The 24,906-nt window shown below is 39.4% G+C and overlaps 1 protein-coding gene across 4 annotated transcripts in view; it reads left to right on the top strand.

The window, feature by feature from the left end:
* Positions 1–24,906, top strand: part of CDON (cell adhesion associated, oncogene regulated) — a 123,479-nt gene that overhangs the window by 79,647 nt on the left and 18,926 nt on the right. For all 4 annotated transcript variants that reach the window (XM_079954933.1, XM_079954932.1, XM_079954935.1 and 1 more), the window contains 13 exons: positions 8,925–9,061; positions 10,058–10,330; positions 12,150–12,296; positions 12,630–12,773; positions 13,567–13,854; positions 13,991–14,260; positions 14,936–15,292; positions 16,101–16,393; positions 16,952–17,123; positions 17,925–18,056; positions 20,064–20,270; positions 20,874–21,055; positions 22,308–22,413. In XM_079954933.1, the coding sequence (XP_079811059.1) occupies positions 8,986–9,061; positions 10,058–10,330; positions 12,150–12,296; positions 12,630–12,773; positions 13,567–13,854; positions 13,991–14,260; positions 14,936–15,292; positions 16,101–16,393; positions 16,952–17,123; positions 17,925–18,056; positions 20,064–20,270; positions 20,874–21,055; positions 22,308–22,413 (2,647 nt within the window). In that variant the 5' untranslated portion in view covers positions 8,925–8,985. The remainder of the gene's footprint in view (positions 1–8,924; positions 9,062–10,057; positions 10,331–12,149; positions 12,297–12,629; positions 12,774–13,566; positions 13,855–13,990; positions 14,261–14,935; positions 15,293–16,100; positions 16,394–16,951; positions 17,124–17,924; positions 18,057–20,063; positions 20,271–20,873; positions 21,056–22,307; positions 22,414–24,906) is intronic.

The following is a 24,906-nucleotide window of genomic DNA, read 5'->3' on the forward strand; positions in this document are numbered from 1 at the left end:
TGGGGTTAGTCATAGGCCTTTTTCTTTGTGATGGGCTAGAAGTGACTCATGTGGAGTTGATTATTTCCTTGCTTGTCTGGTCTTTTTGGTGCCATAACTTCAAGTCATTTCCATTTTCTTCTCTGTTTTTGGCTGACCACAGTGAAAGGAAATGCTTTTGCTGGCGACAGGATCAGTTTACATGCTTGGCCGACTTGATTGAGCCTGTGAAAAGGTGGGGGCGTAGGGTAACAAACCCCAAAGGTGCTATATTTCCTAGGTATAATTTGGTAGTTGGTAGTGTCTATTAAACATCTAAAATCTGCTTAAATTTACATTTCCCTGATTTTCCAGTCTCCCTTTCAACGTTTAATGCACAGCAACTTTTTAAAAATCCCAAACCCACATCCCTGTGTGAGAGAATGTATTAGTGTCAATTGTACATGTATGTGCATTGAGAGATTTTACAGTTCTCAAAAGAGTGAAGAAATGAACCCGGGGGTTAGCAGTTAAAATTGATGGGCAGCAAGTCAGTTGCTACTAGCTGATGTTTAACCACTCCTTGTAAATAAATAAGGACTAGTGAATTGCATATGCCAGCTGTTACACTTGTATTCCTGAGGTCTGACGAAACAGCATGAAAACTGTGATCAAAGGCTTTGAGAATCACGGAGGAGCCAGTGACTAAGGAAATGCCACTGACTAAGGAAATACCTTTCTCTAAATAATGTAGACGTCTCTGCTTTTGCTTTTAAGGTGGCTCAGTGTGAAACTTAATAATCAATTTTCACTTTTAAAAACGTGTGCTGTTCCTGACAAGATGTTGTGGAATCTAAATGGGTTTTCATTGATGCAAGGGGGGCAGTGTGACATGATGTTTCTTCACACAATGTTATGTACAGATTAAGATCATACAAAACTCTGAAATTGCAACAGAATGAAATAAGCAACTTTCATAAGTTGAAATTTCTCTGTCGCACAAAATTTTAAAAACCTCCTTTTTTCAAAGGCATTGACTTGCACTGGTGGTGTCATTTGCTGCCTCTCTCAGTTCTCCATCCTTCACTTCCGTAATATGTAGATAGTACTGACATACATTCATGGATTTTTAAAGTATTATGACAAGAAAAAATGTACCTGAAGTGTGTTGAACACTGTTGAGCGCCATATAGATGGATTATTATTCATTCAGTTAATATTCTCAAAGGGCAAAGAAGCTTTGTTGTAATTCATCTAAAGCAAATTAGCCACTTTATCAAAAGCTCATTTTAGAGCTGGGGTAACAAAAGCAATATTGTCTGGCTTCTAGGAATGGAATCATGATCTTACTAATTTTTGAATTGTTTTGAAAACTTGGTGCTAGATATATAGATGGTACAAAACAATGTATTAATCATGTGCACAAAATGATCTGAAAATATTTGCTAGGATTGTAATGTTAACTGCAGAATTTCCTGCAAATATCTCTAAAAATATTGTTCACTCATTTGATTTGAAATTCTGAACTAAAGCTAAATATAAATAGTGATGATTCGATTCTGCAGTAAATTCTCCAGTTCAGAATTTTGTTTATGGACAGTTAACATAATAAATAAGGAATAAGTACCGTATTTTTCGCTCTATAACACGCACCCGACCATAACACGCATGTAGTTTTTAGAGGAGGAAAATCCGTAGGCATGCCACCTGTAGGCATTCCCTCCATAACACGCACAGACATTTCCCCTTTTTAGGAGGGAAAAAGTGAGTGTTATGGTGCAAAAAATACGGTAATGATCCAGGTTTTGTAATATTAGAAATTGTGATTAATGTCCAAAATAATATTCTGTGACTGAAATAAATGTAACATCTCATACTGCCTCTTTCTTTAAGATTTACAACTTGTACAGATGAGCAGACTTCAATCTGTAGACTCATTAAATCTTGACCTCTTGAAATGACCAATAGAGAGGTCAGTGATGACAAATGAAAGGACACCTGTCACTTAACAAAGTTGTTGGCCTTTCCTTTCAGCTTCAGGCTGAGTTTCGGTACTGTGGTTACCCTGGTAGATGACCTATGCTGTTGTAGAGATCTGGATACCATGAATGTTGATTCCCCCTCCTCCAATCTTTCAGTCGAATTTGATACCATTGACTATGGATGTTGCTGGGAGGTTCAAGAAGGTGAACCTGTGGAACTGTTCTTAGCAGCTTACTTGTTGTAGGGTCCTTCCAGGATCCACACTGTCTCCAGGGTGATAATATTTACAGTACAAGAATCATCAGAGTGAGATCAGCCCCAATAAGCCTATGGTACACATTTCCGTTTATGTCTTCCATCTTAATGACATGATTCTTCAGCTTTACTGGGCAGTTGCCTAGGGTCAATAATGCACTGATTAAATCCAGTCAGGTTGCTCATAGTCAATATTTCTCTCAAATGAAGTGAGACGAGTAACTATCAGGGACATAGGTACCATGACCTACGGGCTGAGGTCCCTTTAGCCCCCCCCCCCCATAAAATATTTGAGGTAGGCGGGCCCCTGAAGGTTGATTGGAATTGCCATTCAAATGGTGTGCATGTGCCATGTCATGTGATCAATTATGCAGGGTGGGGCTTACCTGGCCCCCCTCAATATTTTATTCAAGTTGGCACGTGATCAGGGAGGGTGTCTTTTTAGTAGTGGCAATAATAATAATAATAATTTATTATTTATATCCCTCCCACCTGGCTGGGCCTTCCCAGCCACTCTGGGCGGCTTCCATAAAAACCAAAAATACAGTAAAATCACACGTTAAAAACTTCCCTGAACAGGGCTGCCTTAAGATGTCTTCTGAATGTCAGGTAGTTGTTTATCGCTTTGACATCTGCTGGAAGGGCGTTCCACAGGGTGGGCGCCACTACCGAGAAGGCCCTCTGCCTGGTTCCCTGTAGCTTTGCTTCTCGCAATGAGGGAACTGCCAGAAGGCCCTCGGCGCTGGACCTCAGCGTCCGGGCAGAATGATGGGGGTGGAGACGCTCCTTCAGGTATACTGGACCGAGGCCGTTTAGGGCTTTAAAGGTCAGCACCAACACTTTGAATTGTGCTCGGAAACATACTGGGAGCCAATGTAGGTCTTTCAAGACCGGTGTTATATGGTCTCGGCGGCCGCTCCCAGTCACCAGTCTAGCTGCCGCATTCTGGATTAGTTGTAGTTTCCGAGTCACCTTCAAAGGTAGCCCCACGTAGAGTGCATTGCAGTAGTCCAAGCGGGAGATAACCAGAGCATGCACCACTCTGGCGAGACAGTCCGCAGGCAGATAGGGTCTCAGCCTGCGTACCAGATGGAGCTGGTAAACAGCTGCCCTGGACACAGATTTGACCTGTGCCTCCATGGACAGCTGTGAGTCCAAAATGACTCCCAGGCTGAGCACCTGGTCCTTCAGGGGCACAGTTACCCCATTCAGGACCAGGGAATCCTCCACACCTGCCCGCCTCCTGTCCCCCAGAAACAGTACTTCTGTCTTGTCAGGATTCAACCTCAATCTGTTAGCCGCCATCCATCCTCCAACCGCCTCCAGACACTCACAAATCTGCAAGTCTGTGGATGCAGCTTGCGGAACAGGGGGACAGCCAGGTTAAACGGGTCACAGCCTTCTCCCTGGGTTGTGATTCTGGGTCCCCTGGACAAGAGGGAGTGGTGGCAGCCCTACCGGGTCGTGTTTGTTCTGTTTTGGAAAAAGTAATTAGCCCGCCAACCTTGCCCTGGGCGTCCTAGTCTGGCCGGAGAGCAGAGACAGGAGACGGGAGGGGCAAGCGGTTGGGGGTGAACATTACTACATGGTAACTACATGGCAACTCAGGTAGGGAGCTCTTCCCAGGGATGTGTATGTGTGGTGTCAAGGTTGTGGTGTTTTCAGTACAGTGTGAAGACTTTGCTGCTTATTAAGCTTAATGGAAATTAATATTGATTGGTCAGACTATCTACATATTTTGACTTTTAAGCTTAATGGCAATTAATATTGTTTGGTCAGACTTTCTACATATTTTGACTTTTAAAAAACAAAATATTGAACTTGTTAGGATTCACCTGCTTATCTCTCATTATGATATATGAGGGACTCCATTCTCCTGTACAGACTTGCAGTTACTGCAGTATAGTCACTCACTGCAGTTTGCAGATGGAACCCTCCTGATTTTACCATGAACCACAGAGATCCAATTGCTGGTTGTGCAAGGAAATCCTTCTCCTTTGTGGCACCTACCACATGAAATGCTCTTCCCACTGAAATCAGGGAAATACCAACCTTGGGGTGTTTCTGCCACTGATTTGAAGACATATCTTTTCATCTTTTCCCTGACCCTTAATATTACTAATACTGGTCATTGGTATGATTGTACTGATTATTTTTATTGGATTTGTTGCATTTTATTATTGTGTGAGCTGCTTTGGTATTTCTTTCTGTAAATGAAAAGTGGAATAGAAATCTTTTAATAAACAAACTGAAAAATCTACCCTCAGTGCCCTTCTGCATTCTACAGAGGAAAAGCCCATCTCTGTGCAAAAGAATAAGTGAACACAAATCTGACAGCAGAAATGACAGTATTCAAAAGCCATTGGGGGGGGGGTATTTCTGTAAATGACCTCAAAGTGCCCATCCTAAAGCAAAGGGACTTCAGAGGCAGATTAGCTTTCCAGTGCCAGAATTTCTGTCATCAAGTACACTTTGTGAATTACCACTGTCAAGTATGTAATGATCACTTGTCTATTTTTTTCTGCATTTCATTTTCCTTTGACCTTAGTTTTTACAGTCACTCTCAATGGGGTATATGCGTGTAAATATGTGTGTATCTACCTGTAACTTGGAGTAACACTTCATATGTTTGATGAGGTGGACTAAAGACAACAAATACTTATGCCAGAACCACAAAAGACTAACACAGCTGTTACTTGGGAAATGGTTAGAATTCTACTGATGTTTTATATTGCTTTGTTTGTAAGCTGCCTCATAGACCAGATGGTAGAAAGGCAGAATATTTTGCTGCCCTCAAAAATAGAAATGCTTTTGTAAATAAATACCGAACCAAAATGTAGTTCATGATGAGTGCTTAGCTGCCCTGATTGAAATGATGCTTAAATCAGAAGCCCTTTGTTTTTGTGAATTACTGTTTTCTGATAGAGAAATTAACATACATGACATTTTGTTTTATATGGAAACTAATCTGCCAATAATAAAGAAATTCTGGTCACAAAGCCACTTACCGGTAAGTGGTTACTGGCTGAAGAGAAAGTGGGAGTAAAGAAATTCTTTAATAAGCAGTCATAAAGTAAACTTGTGGAAGACAGGAGTGCCTGGCGTGCTCTGGTTCATGGGGTCACGAAGAGTCGGACACGACTAAATGACTAAACAACAACAAAGTAAACTTCTTGAAAAGCAACATAATTTATTTTCTCTTATTAAACATGTTGCTATAAACACTACTGGCTGTGTTCTGGATGTTCAGTTTTATAGCAAACAGTAAAATTTGTGACATGTACAAGTTGCGTGAATCTACTTCTACTTTTCATAATACATTTTGTTAAGCATTCATGCTCCACTGAAAATTTAATATGGCAAGCATTCAGGAATCATGGATTTTTATCAGGCATTGCCCACCACATTAAAACTTACCTTCAAAATATATGGGCTAGAAACTTAGGTCACATCCACAACTTACATTTAAAGCTCTTATACTGTTATAAGGGTAATGGAAAATCCTGGGAACTGAAGTTTGCTCAGGGTGCTGGTAATTGCAGGTCTGTGAGGTCAACACCCTAAAACAAACTACATTTCCTAGGATTCTTTGCAGGAAGTCATGGCTGTTAAATTGATATGAGTGCTTTATGGTGAGGGTGTAACCTTGCTCTTTTAGAATTAAAAGCATTGGAGAATGTAACATATGGTTGACTTCAATTGCAAGTGTAAGTGTGCTTTGCCCTCTATCACTAGCCAGAAGAGTGAGGACCACTGGGAGGTTGTACCCCCTCCATCCCAGAGTATCATGGCAAAGGGAGGACTAGCCTGGCCCTAGCCATCAGCCATATTTTCTTTCCATCTCCCTAATGGAAAGAACTCTACACCAACTAGGAGGACCTGTGACTGCAGTTGTATGAAGAAGATGACGCTGACTTCCCTCTCTTACCAGAGCACTAAGGACCATTGAGTTAGTTTCACAGGTTCTATTCCAGCCAGAATATTCACAAGGGAAGGCCAGTGATCCTAGGTGTCTTCATTCTGGCAGTATCAAACTGTTGATTTTCCTCTACCCTTTTCTTCCTCTACCTTTTTCTTTTAGTCCCTTCTGCATGTGTGTCTCTCCATTTGTAAAATTAAGGGAGGGCTTGTACTTTCTTTCATTTGTGCACAGTGCTTACCACCACATGCATTGTCCGATATGAACCATTTTGTAGCCATTTTTGACAAGCAGGATTAAGAGCATATAGCCTTACTATGTAGCAACAAAAAACAGTCCACTTCAGACTGTTTATTTCATTGGATGGTTTCTTATGTGAATACAACTGATGTTTTGTAAACCATGTTTCATTTAATACAACACTGATTTTTAAAAATAAAGACAATCCTAGAAAATCAATATATTAAAGAGCGTGTATAGCATAGATATGTATATGGTCCACTGGATGACTTTTGAAAATTTTCTGTATACAAAGCCTATGAAATAACTGGGTAAAGTTGATGATGATGAGTGTAGTTTCAACTACACTCTTTACATAAATAGATGGTAGAAGGATTTGGCAGATAGCGAAAACACTGCTTCTCATACTCTTAAAGTTCTCTAAATGTTTACTTCTCACATGCTGCTCAGGTGGTTCTACTACTGAATAAATGAAAAACAAGCAAATGCACAGTTATTTCCATCTGTACAGCTTGAACTCTAAAGGATCACAAATAAAAATGAACTAAATACCTTGGATTATTTATGTGAGTTTTTCTCTTTTCAGTAAGAAAATTACCCAGCAAATGGTAATATAAAATGTTGAGTTCCTGCTGGTTGAGTATAGTTCACTTCTACATTGAACATTCTAATGCAGCAATTACAGTGGTGCCTCGCAAGACGAAATTAATCCGTTCCGTGAGGCTCTTCGTATAGCGGATTTTTCGTCTTGCGAAGCAAGCCCATTGAGAGCTTAGCGGATTAGCGCTATTAGCAGTTTAGCGGCTTTTAGCGATCAGCTGTTAAGCGGCTTATCAGCGGAACAGCTGATAAGCGGCTTAGGAAAAGGGGAAAAAAGGGGGGGAACCCGCAGGAACTCGCAAGACCATAGGGAAATTCGTTTTACGAAGCGCCTCCAAAACGGAAAACCCTTTCGTCTAGCGGGTTTTCCGTCTTGCGAGGCGTTCGTCTTGCGGGGCACCACTGTATATACCTCATTTTATGCCATTTTTAAAAAAACCCTTTCCTTACTAGACATGGAAAATAATTGACAGATTTGGTGCTAGCAATACCTCTGGAGTAAACAAAAACACTACAGGACACCTTTACACCCACCCACCCCTTTAGGCATGTTGTCCATCCTAAAATGACTTTCAGGTACACCAGAACTGTATTGCAGTTGGAAACAGTTAGTGAAAAGTATGTAACATCTGTTTAAAACAGAGTTGAAAATGTAAATGCAGTGTGTTGAACACATGCAAAGACTTCACTCCTAAAAACTGAATTCCCTTGAGCAACTTGGAGATCTCTTATGACCTTTGGTAAGGAAAGCAACATAGGGCTCATCCACACTTCTGCTTGTGTTGTTCCTAGACAGCACGGGTCTGAGTGGTTTTCCCCTTGCCCCACTCCTTTCCAACTGACAGAAAGGAAATAGGCCTTCCCTCAAACGACCTTCAGTGTATCATTCTCATGACACCATCTGTTTGGCTGTACCATATTACATCTTATTCATGCAATCTTTCTGGCCTCATCTTACTGTCCCATCAGAATGCTTCTATTCTGCAGGCATTTGACATACCTGATTAATGAATTTAATGTGGCAAACCCTTGTTTTAGATTACTTTTATCTGCTATGTCAGCCTTTTTAGCAACATTGCTGCTGCTGCTGCTATATTGGTTTGTGGTAGTAGTAGGTTTGATTTTTCCTGTTTTTACCTATTGTGTACTGCCTTTACAACAGCAAATGCATTGGAAGGGCAGGTTAGAGTTTTCCTAGCACTGAGAGATGCTGAGGAGAAACTCAGGAGCTGGAAATGGAACACAACATTTTCGTACCTGAAAAACATGAAAAACAGTAGTAATAAAATAAATACCTAAATAGTATCCTCCAACATGTGTTGCTCCTTCCTCCTTGTTAGTATAAGTATGTGGAAATGGTACTGTAGCAATTATGGAATGAAGAAATAACCAACCTTATTTTTAGATTTTAAAAACTAACAAAAGCCAACTAGACAAAAGACATCTGAGAGAATTTCCTTTTGTAAAACAGTTATCATATTTACACACTTGTAAATATTAAAAGATGAAAGATTTATACGATCTGAAGGAGGGGAGGGGGGTTATTGGTTTGTTCTATTTTTGTTCATTTTAAAAATGTATTTTGTGTATTTAATCTTGTTTTTTATGTTGTGAAACACCCAAAGATCTATGGATGTAGTGTACAGATTGAGTAAATAATAGTGTGGCTGCCCCTGCTCTATCAAATAGCATTCCAGTTAAGATATGACAAGTGTCCACTATCTGTACTTTCAAGAAACCATTAAAGAACTTTTTGTTCTGATAGGCTTATCCAGGTGGATAAATGGGTCTTTACTACAAGTGTTCACTTGTTAGGATTTTAGTATTCTTTTAAATGTATTTGTTTTTGTGTTTTAAACAGTTTTTAATTTTCTTATGTGTAAATCACATTGAGACAAATTATTTAGAAGGCTACAGTATTAATAAATGAATTGTAATAATAATAATAACATGCCTATTCTTTTTGTAGGCTCTTCAGTGATTCTCATTAATCTGAAGCTCTTTGCCACAACACTTTCTAACTTGGCACTATGCATCCTGATCCTGGACCTTTACAAGAACTACTTTTTCTTATAGTTACCATTTGCTTCTCAACTACAGCTTCAGGTAAGTTCACCTTCCTAAACTGTCATATATACCTATGTTCTCTTCCAGACATTTTGGTGGTTGATCTCTGTTGCCATGCCCCTATATTATGTGCTCTTCACTTGGGCACAACCTAACCATTCGAACTGCCAACTTTCTGATCGGCAAGCTCCAGGCTCTGTGGTTTAACCCACAGTGCCACCCGCGTGGATACATCCCATCAAAGACTGCCCACTAATATGGATTCTAAAGAGAGATACAGTATACTTACAAGAAGCAGAAAAAGTGAACCACATGTGTGGATCTGTTCATATCAATGATACAGATGGATAAATTGGATCAGAAAGACCTTCCTGGATATAAGTACCTGAAGTGTCTGTTAATATCTGATAATCAAGCCAAAATATTATACTACTTTCTGTATTTAAAACTGAGTTTTTAAAAAATCAGTCCAGGGATTTAGAATTAAACTCGATGATACCACATATGGTGATCAGAGGTCGTTGTATATTAAATAGTATGGCTTCACTGTAATGAAAACGGTTTCTGCATTGTCTAGCACTGTACTTGATTTTGAGAGTGGTAAAAACGTTCATATTGAGCTAAGGTTTAACTTCAAAATAGTTTTCTGTTCCAATCTGTAGTGCTTATGAGTAACAAATGCACAAATATTGAGGTTGGATATAAATTCAGAAATAGTATAAACTGGTCTGTATTTGTATGAGATACATTAAAAAAAAAATTCTATGGGGTCCCCCCCCCATGATGTTGCCTATTGAAAATCCTGACACTATTTTATATTCTTTTGATTGTTGTGTTTTCTATATTGTACCTTTATTGCATATTTCTTTTGCATCAATACGTATTAATGTTTTCCACTGCTTTGGGGGCCTAAACTGCAGTACTGTATATAACCTGCAGCATACCAAATGTTTAATCCACATTTTCATACATACTCAAAACTGCTAACAGCCAAAGGAATTGTTTGCACTGAGTGTGTGTGTCTTTCTTTTCTAGACTTGATTCCTCACTTTGTTTCTGAGCCACTTTCTACCATCCAGAAACCTGGTGCAACTGTAAAGCTTCATTGTACTGCTGAGCCCTCTACAGCTCATGTAGCTTGGCTATTCAATGGAGAGAAATTACACAAGAAAGTGGAGCAAGTAGACTCAGAGCCAGGATACCTTACAATCTTCTCCCTTAGCCCTTCAAATTCTGGTGTATATCAATGCATAGTCAATAACAGCATTGGTGCAATTATCAGCAGGCCTGCAACAGTATCTATTGCCTGTAAGTTATACTTTTATTTATGGTAAAACTGAGCACATTATTCTTTTATAACATTTCCTTTTATTTTGTCCATTTTTTTTGTTTGCCACATCCATGAATTTAACGTCTTGGAGGAATTTATGTGTCTTTAAACATGCCTTATTTGGGACAAAGGGGTGACCTCTGTGTTAGAAGCACATAGTAAAGCAAAGTATCGATTTTGTGTTTTTCTCTTGAAGTTAACTACATAATATAGAAAGAAACTATTACTAATTTCTTCCAGTAAAAATCAGTCCTCATATTGCAATTTATGAACATGTTCTAGAAAGGGAGTTTGTGCTAAATGAAGAAATATTTATCTGAAGGCCTACCCAAACACCCCCTAGTTTTTAGGTAGATGGTGCAAGTTTGATCAGTTTTACCTGAATTGAAAGGGGAGGGGAACAAAAGCTTGTTAATTCCATGGGAATTGCCATAATTTACATTATAAACCATAATCAACTGTAAAAAAATTAGATTTGCAAATACAATCTTAAATGAAAGTTAAAAGGCCTCAACAAAATCATCCCATGCTTATATTTGTCTTTTGAAAACCTTTCCCCCTCTTGTTTTCAAAAGTATTTCCAACTTGAGGGCGATTTGGCTTTTGGGGATCAGAAGTAAGATGCTTGAATTGTCTTGTAAGTCTGAGTTAAAGAATCTCCTTTATAAAGATGCTGTGTGTATGAATCGTATCCCAAATACCCATAAGAGAAAATTTTCTCATAATTCAGACTGGTAAGTGTTTTTGTAGAGTATTGACCCATAGCAGGATTCCCTTGAGAGCTTATAAAGGTCAGTTAGCACTGACAAACTCTACTGGTTGCAATAAATTGTGAATATATCTAAGTGTACCGTACCTCTTGGAGGTGAAAATGGCAATGGTGGAGCTACTGGTAGGTGAATTGGCATTTAAGTGAGCTAGCATCTCTGTAACATAAGCTGAGAATTGTACAAAACAGTGGCCCAGTTCACACATCACATTAAACCATAGTTAAAAGAAACCAGTGTGGAGCAGCATGTTCATGCATGCTGCTGAAGTCATGGGCACTTCACTTCGTCCTTGCCGCTGCATGTCATGTTGTTCAAGCCCAACATATGGAAGCCAAAGTTATTTGGAGATAAACAAACCACAAGAGTGGGTTCAGATAACATGACATACCAGATCATGGCTTATTTCCCTACAGTACAGCAGGAGCAGGGGAGGAAGAAGACATGTGTACTCTCAGCAGTATGCACCAGCAACTCTGCTCATTCAAACTCAGTCATAATTTGTTTTAACAATGGTTTAATGTGCTGTGCAAACCTAGCCAATGAAAACTGGCATGGCAATAATGTACAACAGCACTATATTCTACACATTGTCGAATTTCTGTTCTGCTGTTCTAATTACCCTCCATTGCAGGAACAAAATGCCGATATAGCATTGTTGAGGTCGAAAAGGTTAGAAGAATTTTTAGATGGTGCTTTTCAGGAGACAGTCAATACAGTAACAATGGAGATTCAGACTTAGGTATATTCATCCCCCGCACATACGTGTGCGCAGACACAGAGCTTGTAGAAAATAAACTTCAAACTGAGCTGTATGCTGGAACTTTAATTTCTGTGCTTAGTAAAGTGGGAGGGGAAGGACACACATGAACTTAAGGCTTTCCTTCATTGTTACTGCATTGACATTCTCTCCTGAGAAATATCCTCTGATCAGGACTTGAGCACCACTTTTTTATTAAACCCAAAACTTTGGAAGTAGATCCTGCTGTATTTTCTGAACCTTTAAAGAAAGAACTACATTTTCTTCTAGATCTTGATGATTTTGAGACCTCAGTGAGGAACACAATTGTTGCGGAAGAAGGGAATACTGCTTTAATCAGTTGCAAGCCACCAAAAAGTAGTCCAGAGGCACATATTCGTTTCCGTGTACGAGGGAAATGGCTGGAACAATCAACAGGTGAGACTCTGTGTAATAAAAAGATATAAATGGCTGCAATCCAGAGCACTCTTACCAAGGAATAAGTCCCATGGAACTCCATAGAATTTACTTCTGCGTAGATATATATATATATATATATATATATATATATATATATATATCTATCTATCTACAAATATAGAGGGATTTCACTTTCTGTCTGTTTTCCTGACCATTAGGAATTGCTACAGTAATTTGAGCTTTGGTCATTACATTATCTTTCTGTTTCAGTAAACACTGATTAATCTGCACACTTGAGTAGAAAATCAAGTCCATAGCAACTTAATTAATAATAACCCAATTTTATCCTAGAAAACTACCTAATTCTCCCATCTGGAAATCTGCAAATTTTGAATGTATCTTCAGATGACAAAGGATTCTATAAGTGTGCAGCATATAACCCAGTCACTGATGATCTTAAACATGAACCCAATGGACATAAGCTCATAATCAGCAGTGAGTATTGAATGTGATAGGACTAAAATTGTTCCATGAAATCATAGGGCATAAACCACCAAGGACTACCACTGCAAGTTCCCTGAATCTCATACCTTGCACTTTGAAAAGTTCAGTTTAGAGGAAGCCCTGTCAAAGTATCCGGTACAATGCATAACCAGTTTTCCTTAACCATGGTTAAGCATTGAATCTAAATACCTAAATTATTATTATGGATGTGAAAACATAATTTGGAGTGTGTTTGTAAATTGTAGTTAGTATTAACCTTTTTTAAGAGTTGCATCTGCATCAAGCAGACCATTGCAAAGGGCCACAACTCATTGGCAGAGCATATGCTTTGCATGAAAAAGTGGGCCTCTCTAGGTAGGACCAAGAAATGCTCACACCTTGAAACCCTGGAGAGCTGCTGCCAGACATGATAAGCAATAGTGAGCTAGATAAACCAATAGTCTGGCTTCGTGTAAGGTAGATTCTTATGGTTAAAGTAGTTTGCAATCAGAGAAATGAAGAAAGAAGGAAAAGTGATAAGCAGATCTTACTAATGTGTACTACTTAAGGTTTAGCTTGGCTATGCCTGGCAAATGTTTGGAAATTTAACCAGGCTGAAGGGAACAAACTACTGTACAATCAAATGTTACATCTTCACTCAGCCTAGGGTCAACAGTGGGTGGTTATGTTGGCATGTTTATAAAATGGTAAAGAAACATAATGCCTTGATGAGAATGTAGGAAGCCAGAGAGTCTTGAACACCCAGTTGAAAAGAACTCATGTATCCTTTCCTCTCAATTTCTAGGCTCTTCCTCAGACAACTTTCACATTGTTCATCCCACCACTTCTCAGACTTTGACAGTACCTCAGCACAATCCTTTGATGTTGGAATGTGTTGTTAGTGGGCTGTCTGTTTCTTATGTCCATTGGTATAAGGATGACCAAGATGTACTCACTAAAGGCAGGTGGAGAATGCTTCACTCTCATCTTATGATAGACTCGATTAATACGTCAGATGCTGGAAATTACTCCTGTGTGGTGGATAACAAGTCCGGAGTTGTGAAACATGTAAACTACAGTGTGAATGTACTTGGTAAGATATGCAGTGGCAAAATGCTTGATTGGCGAGTTTTTTTGAAGCAATAAATTTATGGTCCATGAGACATGCTATTGTGAAATTAACAGAATGAAAGCAGCATATCATATGTGCATTTTCTTTTCCATTCTAGAATCACCATCAATTTCAAAAGGATTGCAAGATCAGTTAGTGTCCCTGGGTAAAAATATACATCTTTCCTGTGAAATACATGGAAACCCAACACCTAACCTCACCTGGTACCATAATGCAGCTCCTGTCCATCTTTCTTCACGGCACTTACCTTCAGGAAACAAGCTGAGAATTAATGGTTTCACCAGAGAAGATTCAGGGTTGTATCAGTGTTTAGTCAACAATGGCATTGGATTTGTGCAGTCTACTGGGAGACTTCATTCCCAAGGAGGTAAAAAAAATTAATCACATCAAACACCTTTCTGTTTATAAACTTCTGCTTTTCTTTTTGACATCTTTCAGTCTAACATGAAAATAGCCTGTTGCTTCCTGGGATTATTCTCCTAAATTGTTCTGATCAACAAGTTACGCTTTAAAATGGTAGACCTCATTTCTTGTGTTGCAAAGTAGACTGTAGTCCACTGATCAAATACTAGCCAATTTTTGATAGGCCACCTAGTGTGTGAGCTATGAGATTGTGACAGACTAAATTTATTAGCCTCTTAGTTTTGATGGTGTTGAGAGTGTTGCTAATGGTTTTGATGATGTTGCCAATTGAAACTAAACTCCAGCTGTAAACTTATATATGCAGAATCTCAAATAATGGAATTCTGATAATACTTCTTGCTGATGTGTCAGTTTAGGGAGCATATTTGAAAACTTTCAGTTTCTTTCTCTTCAGAATATTAAATATTCTTTTACTAGAGTAGTTAACAATCACAGCACCTGCATGAGTGGGTTCTGATGTGTTTGTGGCCCAAAGCAGTCTACTTAGCTTTTATGTGCATAGATGTCCATATATTACCCCCTGGCCCCCTTTATGCCTGTGCTGGCTTCGGGATATGCAAGAACAGTACTGTATTTTATTATAATATGAGTTTGTATCTTATATTTATATTTTTAATAGACAGAGGCTTCAAGCCAACTATAACCTCGCTGCCAGCAAACAGCAGAGTAGCAGAAGGTGACACAGTCACACTGTCCTGCAATGCCACTGGGTTGCCTCCACCTGTAATCCGTTGGTACAATAGTCATGGGCTGATTACCAGCCATCCTTCACAGGTGCTATATTCAAAATCACGGAAGTCATCTTCCCAAGCAAGAACTGGCAACTCCATTTCAGACAGAACCTACTTCATCATGTCTCGCAGTGGATCAAGCTCCTTATATGTTCAGCCTGTTACATCAGAGCATGCTGGGAAATATACCTGTGAAGCAGTTAATGAATATGGGACTGCTCGTTCCGAAGCTTTCCTTACCGTTGGTAAGTGGCATCCAAGTTGCTGCTCCAATAGTGTGCAGATATTTTGGCTGAAGTACTGTCAGGATAACTTTTTATTTTATTGGATTTGGACAAATCATACATCTAATGGATGGTCAGGAGCATCTGCCTGTTGCTGTTCATACATATTCTGCAATTGATCATGCTTTGTTTCTGGCCAAGCAAACCCATGAATGGAAACCAGGGTTCTTGACTTAACAGTTGTGGTTGGTCGGGTGGAAATAAACGATGACTGTTGGTTCACACATAATGCTAAGCCAGGGCTGTGGTTTGTTTCCTCCTGGCGTGGAAAACACAGGAGCAGGGAAGGAGTAAAGTAAGGTATGACTCACTTGTGTGCCGGTGCCCAGTGCTTGTTCACGTTAAATCTGAGTTTTATTTTTATTTTATATTTAATTAGGCTTTTGTGTGATGTGCAAACTGGCTCACTGTGCCACAAGAACGTGTCTTTCATATTTGTTGGTAAAGATCAAAAAGCAAAGCAATATTTTTTGTTTTGTAGGGCAGGGGTAGCCAAAATGATGCCTTTCAGGTGCTGTTGGATTACAACTTCCATCATACCTAGCCATTGGCTATTGGCTGGAGCTGATGGTATTTGCAAACCAACAACATTGGAATCCATGCATATCTCCAGGGCTTTTTTTCAGCTGGAACTTGCCAGAACTCAGTTTCGGCATCTCTCAGGTAGACACCATTGCCCTTATAAGAGATTAAGGGAAGCGTTTGTGGAGAGTTCTGGTGCCTCTTTTTCTTTCACTGCTTATCTCTAACCTTCAACTTCCTTCTGTAGATTCCTACGAAGCTAGTACAAAAGCAGAAGAAATTGTTCCTGTGGAAATTGCCCAGAGTGATGAAGGAGATGGAGATTATGATTCCGATACGGGCCTTCAAAGTTCATCTCCAACAGAGATTCTTACTGAAGAAGTCACTACAGAAAAAACATCCAGTGGCATTTCTCCACCAGAAGCTCCGATCATTCTCAGTCCTCCACAGACTCTTAAACCAGATCAGTACAATCTGGTATGGCGCCCTGGAAAAGATGGTGGTCAGCCAATTAATGCCTATTTTGTGAAATACCGCAAGGTACTTGTTCAAATTGCATTATATTTGATAAACTTTGTGCTTCATTTTTTTTGAAAATTGGATGAGTTGGACTGCCATCTTTTTTAGTAACGAACAGGGCTTATGTTACACACACACATACATGGTACAGAACTCTGGTATTTGATGATAATATTAGGCCAAAGAGAGATACATCCATCTGGATCTGTAGGTAGCTATTTAGGAATGAAGAAGTTTAAGGTTCCTTTGCTACTGGCAACATGAAATAGAGCCTTGGGAGTTTCCAATTTAACCTCCTTAAATACTGCCCAGAAGCTTGGGGAGAAAACCAGAAATCCTAGCAAGATTAGGAAACTCCATGTCCCAATGCATTCAAGTCTCTGCTCCTAAAGCTTGCTCTAAGCTTTGCAGGAAAAGTCATTAAGAAAACTCTTTCACATCAGTTACTTGTTTTCACTTTCTTATAGTGAAATAACTAAGGTATTAGCTTATATTTAGACTTTTCTTTCCTGTTTTTAACTGCAGCAGATTCAGATAGCGGTTTATTTGCTCTTAGCCTCTTGTGATTCCTTTTTGCAGTTGGATGATAATCTCAATGTTACCAACTGGAATACAGTTCGTGTCCCTGGAAGCGAAAATGAACTTTCACTCTCAGAACTGGAACCTTCCAGTCTCTATGAAGTCTTGATGGTAGCCAGAAATGTGGCCGGTGAAGGCCAGCCTTCCATGCTTACTTTCCGTACTAGCAAAGGTAAGTAAGCGTGTACTCAAAATACATTGCAGTTGATGGGCTTTTTTCTAAAGTTCCCATTTGCGGAGACCTATAATACCCATAAAAACAAAAACAAAGATAGTGGCTGCAGTCTCATTGGAACTCCATGTCCAGTACTTGCTCTGAACCAGGATTCAGGAACTGAACATAGATCTGCAGTCTGAGTAGAACCCTGAGATTCTGTGAGTGATCTTCCATTCACAGAACAATGTCAGCACTTGCTGATATAAGGGGAGGAAGGTAATTTTTGCAAATTTCTCCTCTCCTCTTTAGCCCCTAGGAAAATTTACTCTGGTAGAGTGGGGGTCCCTTGGGAACAGTATTGAAAGTTGTCTGGCTGGTTGGCTGGCTGCAGGAATGAAGGCAGATTGGCAAAATCACCTTTCTTGCATTATTGGGAGGCTGTGCTCTTTCATACATAGAAGGGCACTTTAGGATCTCTTCACAATGAGAATACGCTTTCCTTGGGAACTTCCCAAAGTTCCATTGAAACAGACTTGTAGATTCGGGCTGTCCTATAGCAAAGGCTAAACTGATGTACCATCAATAGCATGGCATATTCAGTTTTAGTAGGATTTCTGTAGTGTAAATATTATTTAGGTTCAATAGTATTGCTGCCTATTTCCATGGGGCAGAAAGCTGTTCTCAAATGGCATAAAAATTGTGTAGGATGTGTGTGATTATAAACCTTTACTACTTGGTTCAAAACATGCCATAAGAGAGGATATTGACTGACTAGCAAGGTTTCTTCCACTCACTGAGCACATAATTCTCTCTTAGAAAGAACCTCCTCCTCAAAAAATACACAGGCTCCCTCTCAACCAGTTGGTATTCCTAAGCACTCTGTCATTCAAGAAGGGGCAACCAACAATTTTGGAGTGGTCCTTCCAGATTCATCTCGACATAGTGGAGGTAGGTGTTACCATTCAGATTTTTGTCTCTGCATTTTATACTGCAGCATACATTATGGTTTGGGGTGTGGGTGTGTGTGGAAACCCTCCTGAATGTTCTCTGGCTGTTCATCTGATTTTCAGGTCATTTATGTGTAAGTGTTCAATTTGTGACTTTTCTAGTTGAATGACAGTATAGCAACTTAAAAGAACACCAACTGAGCACTAAACTGTTTGTGGAATTGGGAAGGCCCCGTAGCTCATTGCAGAATGCATGCTTTGCATGAAGAGGATCCAAATTCAATCCCTGGCATCTTCAGTTAAAACAAAAATCTGGTAGCAGATTATGAAAGACTGAGAACCTAGAAAATTGTCACTGCTCAGTGTGGGCAGTACTGATAGTAGATGTTCGATAGTCTGATGTGGTATAAGGCAGCTTCTACATCCAGTTAAAGATCTTAGGTAGCAGTTCTGGGTAAGACCTCTGCTTTTGGGAGAGTGCTTCCAGTCAGAGTAGATTGCAGTAAGCTAGATTGGGGTAGAGAACCTCTGGTCTGTGGAGCTTCACCAAACCACATCCACTTGCCTCAAACCTGACATCATATGTGATGTGAGGTGCCAGGCAGATAGAAACTGCAGCTGGAAAGCAGTATTTAATCTGCCAATTAGTCGACCCCCACCTTGTGGACCAACTTTGACAGAGTATACACATTATGTCATCAGATGATAGACAGTGGTCCCCCCGATTCATCAGAGTTTGTCCAAGAATGAACTCTCTGTGCATCAGCTGAAGTGTGGGGAGCCTAATCCTTGATTAATCCAAACCTTCCAGAAAGTAGGACTCCTCACTCATTACATGATATATTTACCCTCCTGATTTCCTATATGATTTGTTGTGTAATGAAGAGGGTTCCAGTGTATAATCAAAATGTATTATTTGTGATGGTCTTTGGGTTGCATGTTGAGATGGTAGGATTAATGGAATTTATAATTAGCATGTTGAGATGGTAGGATTAATGGGATTTATAATTAGTGAGAGATGTCCTACTCATTTACTAAAAAATGAGTCCAATGTATGTTCCATCACTTTTGTCGTTGCTAAATTTTACAGAATAATTTAACGTTTCATAGTTAAATTGATGTGAAACAACATAGTCAAGTGTCGGCGCTTGCATGTGTTGTCTGTCCTATGTGGTAGAAGATGACAAGCTGGAAAATAGCCTTAAGAATATATAACCTTTTCATGGTTAAACTATGTATCTTCCTCTTCCACATTATATCCTATTTCTCTATGCTGTACTCTATGTAGTTTAAGTGTATGAACCAATAAAGTAAAGACTGAAGGATATGTCTGCCAGAATGGTTATAATCACACTTACTAACACCACCTCTCTCCATTCTTTCTGTTCCCACTGCTGTCTAACTTCAAGTGAGTTCAGTAAGTATTAATATAATATGCATGGTTTTGAATGCTAGCTAACTTGTTCCTAAGAGGTCTTAAAGCTTCTTGATACTTATGAAGGCTTTATTCTTATAGTTACTGTATCTAGGAATTTCAGTTTAGATTGTAGGCTTTCTGTTCTGCAAATGGTGAGGTTTCTGTGCAATACATTTATTTCAGTTCGGTACCAAGTAGTAGTGACACAGCAGATCACCCTGTCTATTTCTGTGGTTGTGAATTAAGCTATGCAATTCTCTTGGTTTCTGATGATGTGCTAATGCTTCAGGACTGGTGTGCGCTGACATAATACAGTGTTCTGGCATAACATAGTCTATATACAATAGACTACATTGCCAAATTAGCTATTTTTTCCCCTAAGAAGCTTTAATTATCTCCATATTTAAAAACTGAAATGATCTTCCATGTTTGTGTTTAAGAAAGGATTTTCTGGGCTTAAGACTAATGCACATTTGAGTATGTTCTTTCTCACTTGACTGAAACACATTATTAAATAAAATCTGGGTATAGAAATCAAGTGCTTCTAACTATTCTAAATCTTTATGAAGCCTTCTCAATTTCCTATTTCAGTACCTGAGGCACCAGATCGACCTACTATTTCCACGGCATCAGAGACTTCTGTTTATGTCACTTGGATCCCACGTGCCAATGGTGGATCACCCATCACTGCCTTTAAAGTAGAATATAAACGCATGAACAGGAACAGTGAGTGGCTGGTTGCAGCTGATAACATCTCCCCTTCCAAACTTTCAGTGGAAGTTGGCAGTTTGGATCCAGGTATTAATATGCATTTTTTGTTCAAGAGAGATCACAATCAGTATTATGCATTTCTGCATTGGCACTGTAGCCAAGTTAAAATCCTGTTAAACTATAGGATGTTGCTTTTAATGCCACCAGTGTTATATAAGATTCAGGGAAATTAGCAGTCCTTGTGTCTTAACTATCACAAACTTTTTTAGTCAAGCATCTGAACAGCATTTTCATAATAAGCATAAGTCACTGACCAGCTTTTACTTTCCTAACTTGGTATAGAGAGCAGGAATGTGCTCACATCTTGCCATATCTTTTCTGGTGGAAAATAACATCTCATCCAGTATTTGGCTAGATTGGATCTTTCTATCAGGAAGGGATGTCCAGCATAGTAAGTGAGAAAAATAGTATAAGATAACCTTGCAACAAGGGTCATTTCATAGAATCATAGAATCATAGAATCATAGAGTTGGAAGAGACCACAAGGGCCATTGAGTCCAACCCCCTGCCAAGCAGGAAACACCATCAGAGCACTCCTGACATATGGATCTTTCTGTTCTATGTTTCTAGAATGCTGGGTTTTATCTTTTCGTCTAATGCTCAGTTCTCTCTTTTTTTGCCATATGAAAGGAGCTGCATATAAGTTTCGTGTGATTGCTATTAATAACTACGGGGAGAGCCCACGAAGTTCTGCCTCTCGGCCTTATCAGGTAGCTGGCTTTACCAATCGGTTTTCCAACCGACCCATCACAGGACCACACATTGCTTACACTGAGGCGGTCAGCGACACTCAGATCATGTTAAAGTGGACTGTAAGTATCAATTTATGTGCACCATGAAAAAAATTGATTTTGCTTGCATCTCACGTTAGATCAAATGTCTGTTCTGTAAAGCAACAAATCAGTGGATTATACTAAACTGACCTTTTGGGAACCAAAAGCTGTATATGAAAAGCAGTGAGCACTTGAAATGCACAGTATAAATGCTGAGTATGTGCAGTCAGTATTAGCAACCAGTATTGCACTCAGGAAAATGCCTTGGTGAACATGTACTCTTAAAAACTTGCATCAAAACATAATATAGATAGTGCCTACTGTAACTCTGTAGGGTGGCTGTTCCACATAGTAGGTGCTACCGTCACAACAGCCCTTTTCCTGGTGGTCTGGAGGCTGGAAGGTGCATTAAGAGGGCTCATCTTCTGATCTCATTGCATGGACAGGTCTATATGGGAGGAAGCATTCCTTTGTGCAACCCGGTTCCAAGTTGTTTAAGATTTTATAAATTGCAGTAGACCCTTAAACCTTGTTTAATAGCAAATTGAAAGCCAGTGCAGGTTCTTCAAGTGGGATGTTACATGCCCACAGTATGGTGCTCCACTGAGCAACCAAGTTACCACATTGTACACCAGCTGCAACTTTCGAAACAGTCTTCAGAGCAGCCCCACATTGAATACATTATATTACTGCAATCTCAGAATTCCAAGGCATGGGTCACTGGCTTAGGCTGTGCCTTTCTAAGAACAGTCATAGCTGACATACCAGCCAGAGCTATAAAAAGGCATTCATAGCCATGCAGCCTACTTGAGTCACCAGTGACAGAGATAGATCTAGGTATAACCCAGACTAGATACCTATTCCTTCAGGCAAAAGCAGCCCTATCCCGAACATGCAACTCTTCTGTTTTCCAGAACCATGAACCACTTACCCATAGGGCCTCAGCTTTAGTTCATTGATCCTCATCCATGTGTAAAGGCAACAGGGTCACATTACTCCCGCCCTTCTCCTGATAAAGGTCATCCCTCAAGATGACCAAAGCTAATTTGGTCTGAACCCAGAATGGAATGGTTCCAGATTTTAAACCTTTAAACAATAATGAGAGTATAGCTTTAGCTAAAATTCTAGAACTGTATTCGCAAAATACTTCTCACTGTTTTAAAGCCCACTTTTGTTCCGTTGTCTCTTCCCGCATTACATTAACATTGTCTTTCAGCCCCTGCCCCAGGAAAATATATCCCTTGTTGACTGTAGTTCTGGAATTTCAGTTGTTTTAATATTTCTTTTCTAGTATATCACTTCAAGCAACAACAACACACCCATCCAAGGATTTTATATTTATTACCGGCCAACAGATAGTGACAATGATAGTGATTACAAGAGGGATGTTGTGGAAGGTAAGATACATTACTCTGATTATGCAAGGAATTGCTCCAATTACAGTACTTCTTATTCCCCCTCCAAAGCATCAACCCAAATGCTGTTCTAATGTAAAGAAAACATAACAAAGACATCACAAAAAAGACATCACAGAAATAGACAACTCTGTATAAGGGACTGTGCTCTTTGTAACATTTAAGAAAGCCAAAGTGTAATGTGGGGGGGGGGATGAGAACCCTTTCTGATTCCTGTGAACTGGAGTTGAGGCACCAGAATAAACATGTTTTCATTCAGTGTCTTGTACCAGGTGGTCGTTAGCTTCTTTGCTAAAGGAACTTGCACTAGTACAGTGGTGCCCCGCAAGACGAATGCCTCACAAGACGAAAAACTCGCTAGACTAAAGAGTTTTCCGTCTTTTGAGGTGCTTCGCAAGACGAATTTTCCTATGGGCTTGCTTCGCAAGACGAAAACGTCTTGCGAGTCTTTTCCCTTCCCCCCCTTTTTCTAAGCTGCTAAGCCGCTAATAGCCGCTAAGCCGCTAATAGCGCTAATCCGTTAAGCCGCTAATAGCGCTAAGCCGCTAATAGGGGTGCTTCGCAAGACGAAAAAACCGCAAGACGAAGAGACTCGCGGAACGAATTAATTTCGTCTTGTGAGGCACCACTGTACACTCCAGAATTGCATTTGCTTCTGTTGCAGTCACACAAAACTAATGGTTAATAGTTGTTTGTAACAAATATCTCTTCCTCCCTGTGTCACTATCTGCCAGATCTTGAACCCTTGTCACAGAAATTGCAGTGGGACTATATTTGTGGAGTATTAGTTCTCATAATAAATTTCGCACATGATCCATAAATCTCATTATGGTCTAACAGGATTGTGTGGAAGCTGTTCATGTGAATGAATGATCCTTCACTTTTTGAATTCAGTGTCCCATTACTATAAAGATGCCATGCTGTTAACTTTTAGGTTACAAATTTGAGATAAGCTGCAAAATTTTCTATACTGCAATTGTTCTTCTATTTAATTCAAGTGTTAAATCTCTTAACGTGCTTGAAGCTGGAAAAGAGCTGGCTTCTCAGATTTAGTCTCATAACACTAATATATAAGCAGCTGATTTTATTGGATGGATTTTGGTCCATTTGTAGGTCTTAATTTTATGAGCTGTACAGTGGGAAAGTATATAAACCAATTACTTTCTTTAACGCAGGAACAGGCATTTGGTTGAGCACTGACAACTACAGAATTCCCCTGATAACACCATCTATGAGCTCTTAAAAATTATTTTATGTAAGATTAAACCTGTTCTCACAATTGCATAGAATGGCTATGGCTGCCACAAGTTGCCATGCTTGAATCTATTACTATATTAATATTGCTCTACAATGCTACAGGGCTGCTAAACACCTATGTAATGAGTGTAGTTAACTGAGAGGTTAAGCTATTACCTTGGAAGAAGTTCAGTGTTTCACTTGTAGCCTTTCTGGTACACAGAATCTGTGTTTATAAATGTTTAAGTGAGCTCCGCTGTGCTGTGAAATTTGCTTGTTCCTGATTTTCAGGTTTATGCATTCTGAAATCTTAAAGGAAGCCTGAAACCACTAGCAGCTGCTTTGCTGTGCCAAAGCTTGAACAGAAATTTGCACAGTGGTAGAAATGTTATACATCAAACTCTTCTTTACTACATTATATATCCACAACTACTTATTGATTTAAATATTCGAATTAGCCTTAGTTATGTAGGAAAATATAGAGAGGGGAATCTCTTGTGCATGCCTTTTGGATCACTGCAGCTGCATTGTATTTTTCTTTTTCTTTTTTGTACCTTTCATAAGTAAATTTCGGCACAGGATTTTCAGTTCCAAACACTCAGTAGTAAAGTTTTTGCAATGGTTGTGACTTCATTAGTAGCCCAAGGTTTCATTTCATGATCAGTCTTGTCTTTCTGAGATTGTCTCAAAACTTTGATGCCTTTTCTGTATATGTTGCCACATGCTAGCTTGATTTTATTTTTAAAGTTCCTGATGTTTGCATTTGGTTCTTCATTACATAGTCAGTAGTTTTCTGTCTTTCTGCTTGTTCAACAAAAGCACCACCAAACCTTTTGTTGTCTCCTGTGCTGAAATTATTCCATTATTCCATTGCATTCCATACTTGGTTCATGGAGCTAGTGTCAAAAACTCAAAGTGCATTCAGATAACAGTTGCTTACATTTTACTTGCTCAATATATGGGAACAGAGTTAAAATATTTGTACTGATTCCAGTTCTAGTAAACGTTTGAAGGGAAAATCTAAAGCCTGATGTAATTACTAAAAGGATGCTTGAGGTATAATGAGAAGATGGAGCTTAGAAAGATTTGGAAAACTGAGTTCCTGGGGAAAAGCTAGTCTGCTGCTTCAGCCTGTATTCATTTTTGAGGATATAAGCTGCAAACATAAATGAACTATGATTTGTTTGAAACAGTCACCTCTAAGGCTCTTCAACAAAGCAGTTAAACACAGAGACTTTC

Source organism: Podarcis cretensis, assembly GCF_951804945.1.
Source record: "Podarcis cretensis genome assembly, chromosome: 15".
In the NCBI taxonomy this organism is placed as follows: domain Eukaryota; kingdom Metazoa; phylum Chordata; class Lepidosauria; order Squamata; family Lacertidae; genus Podarcis; species Podarcis cretensis.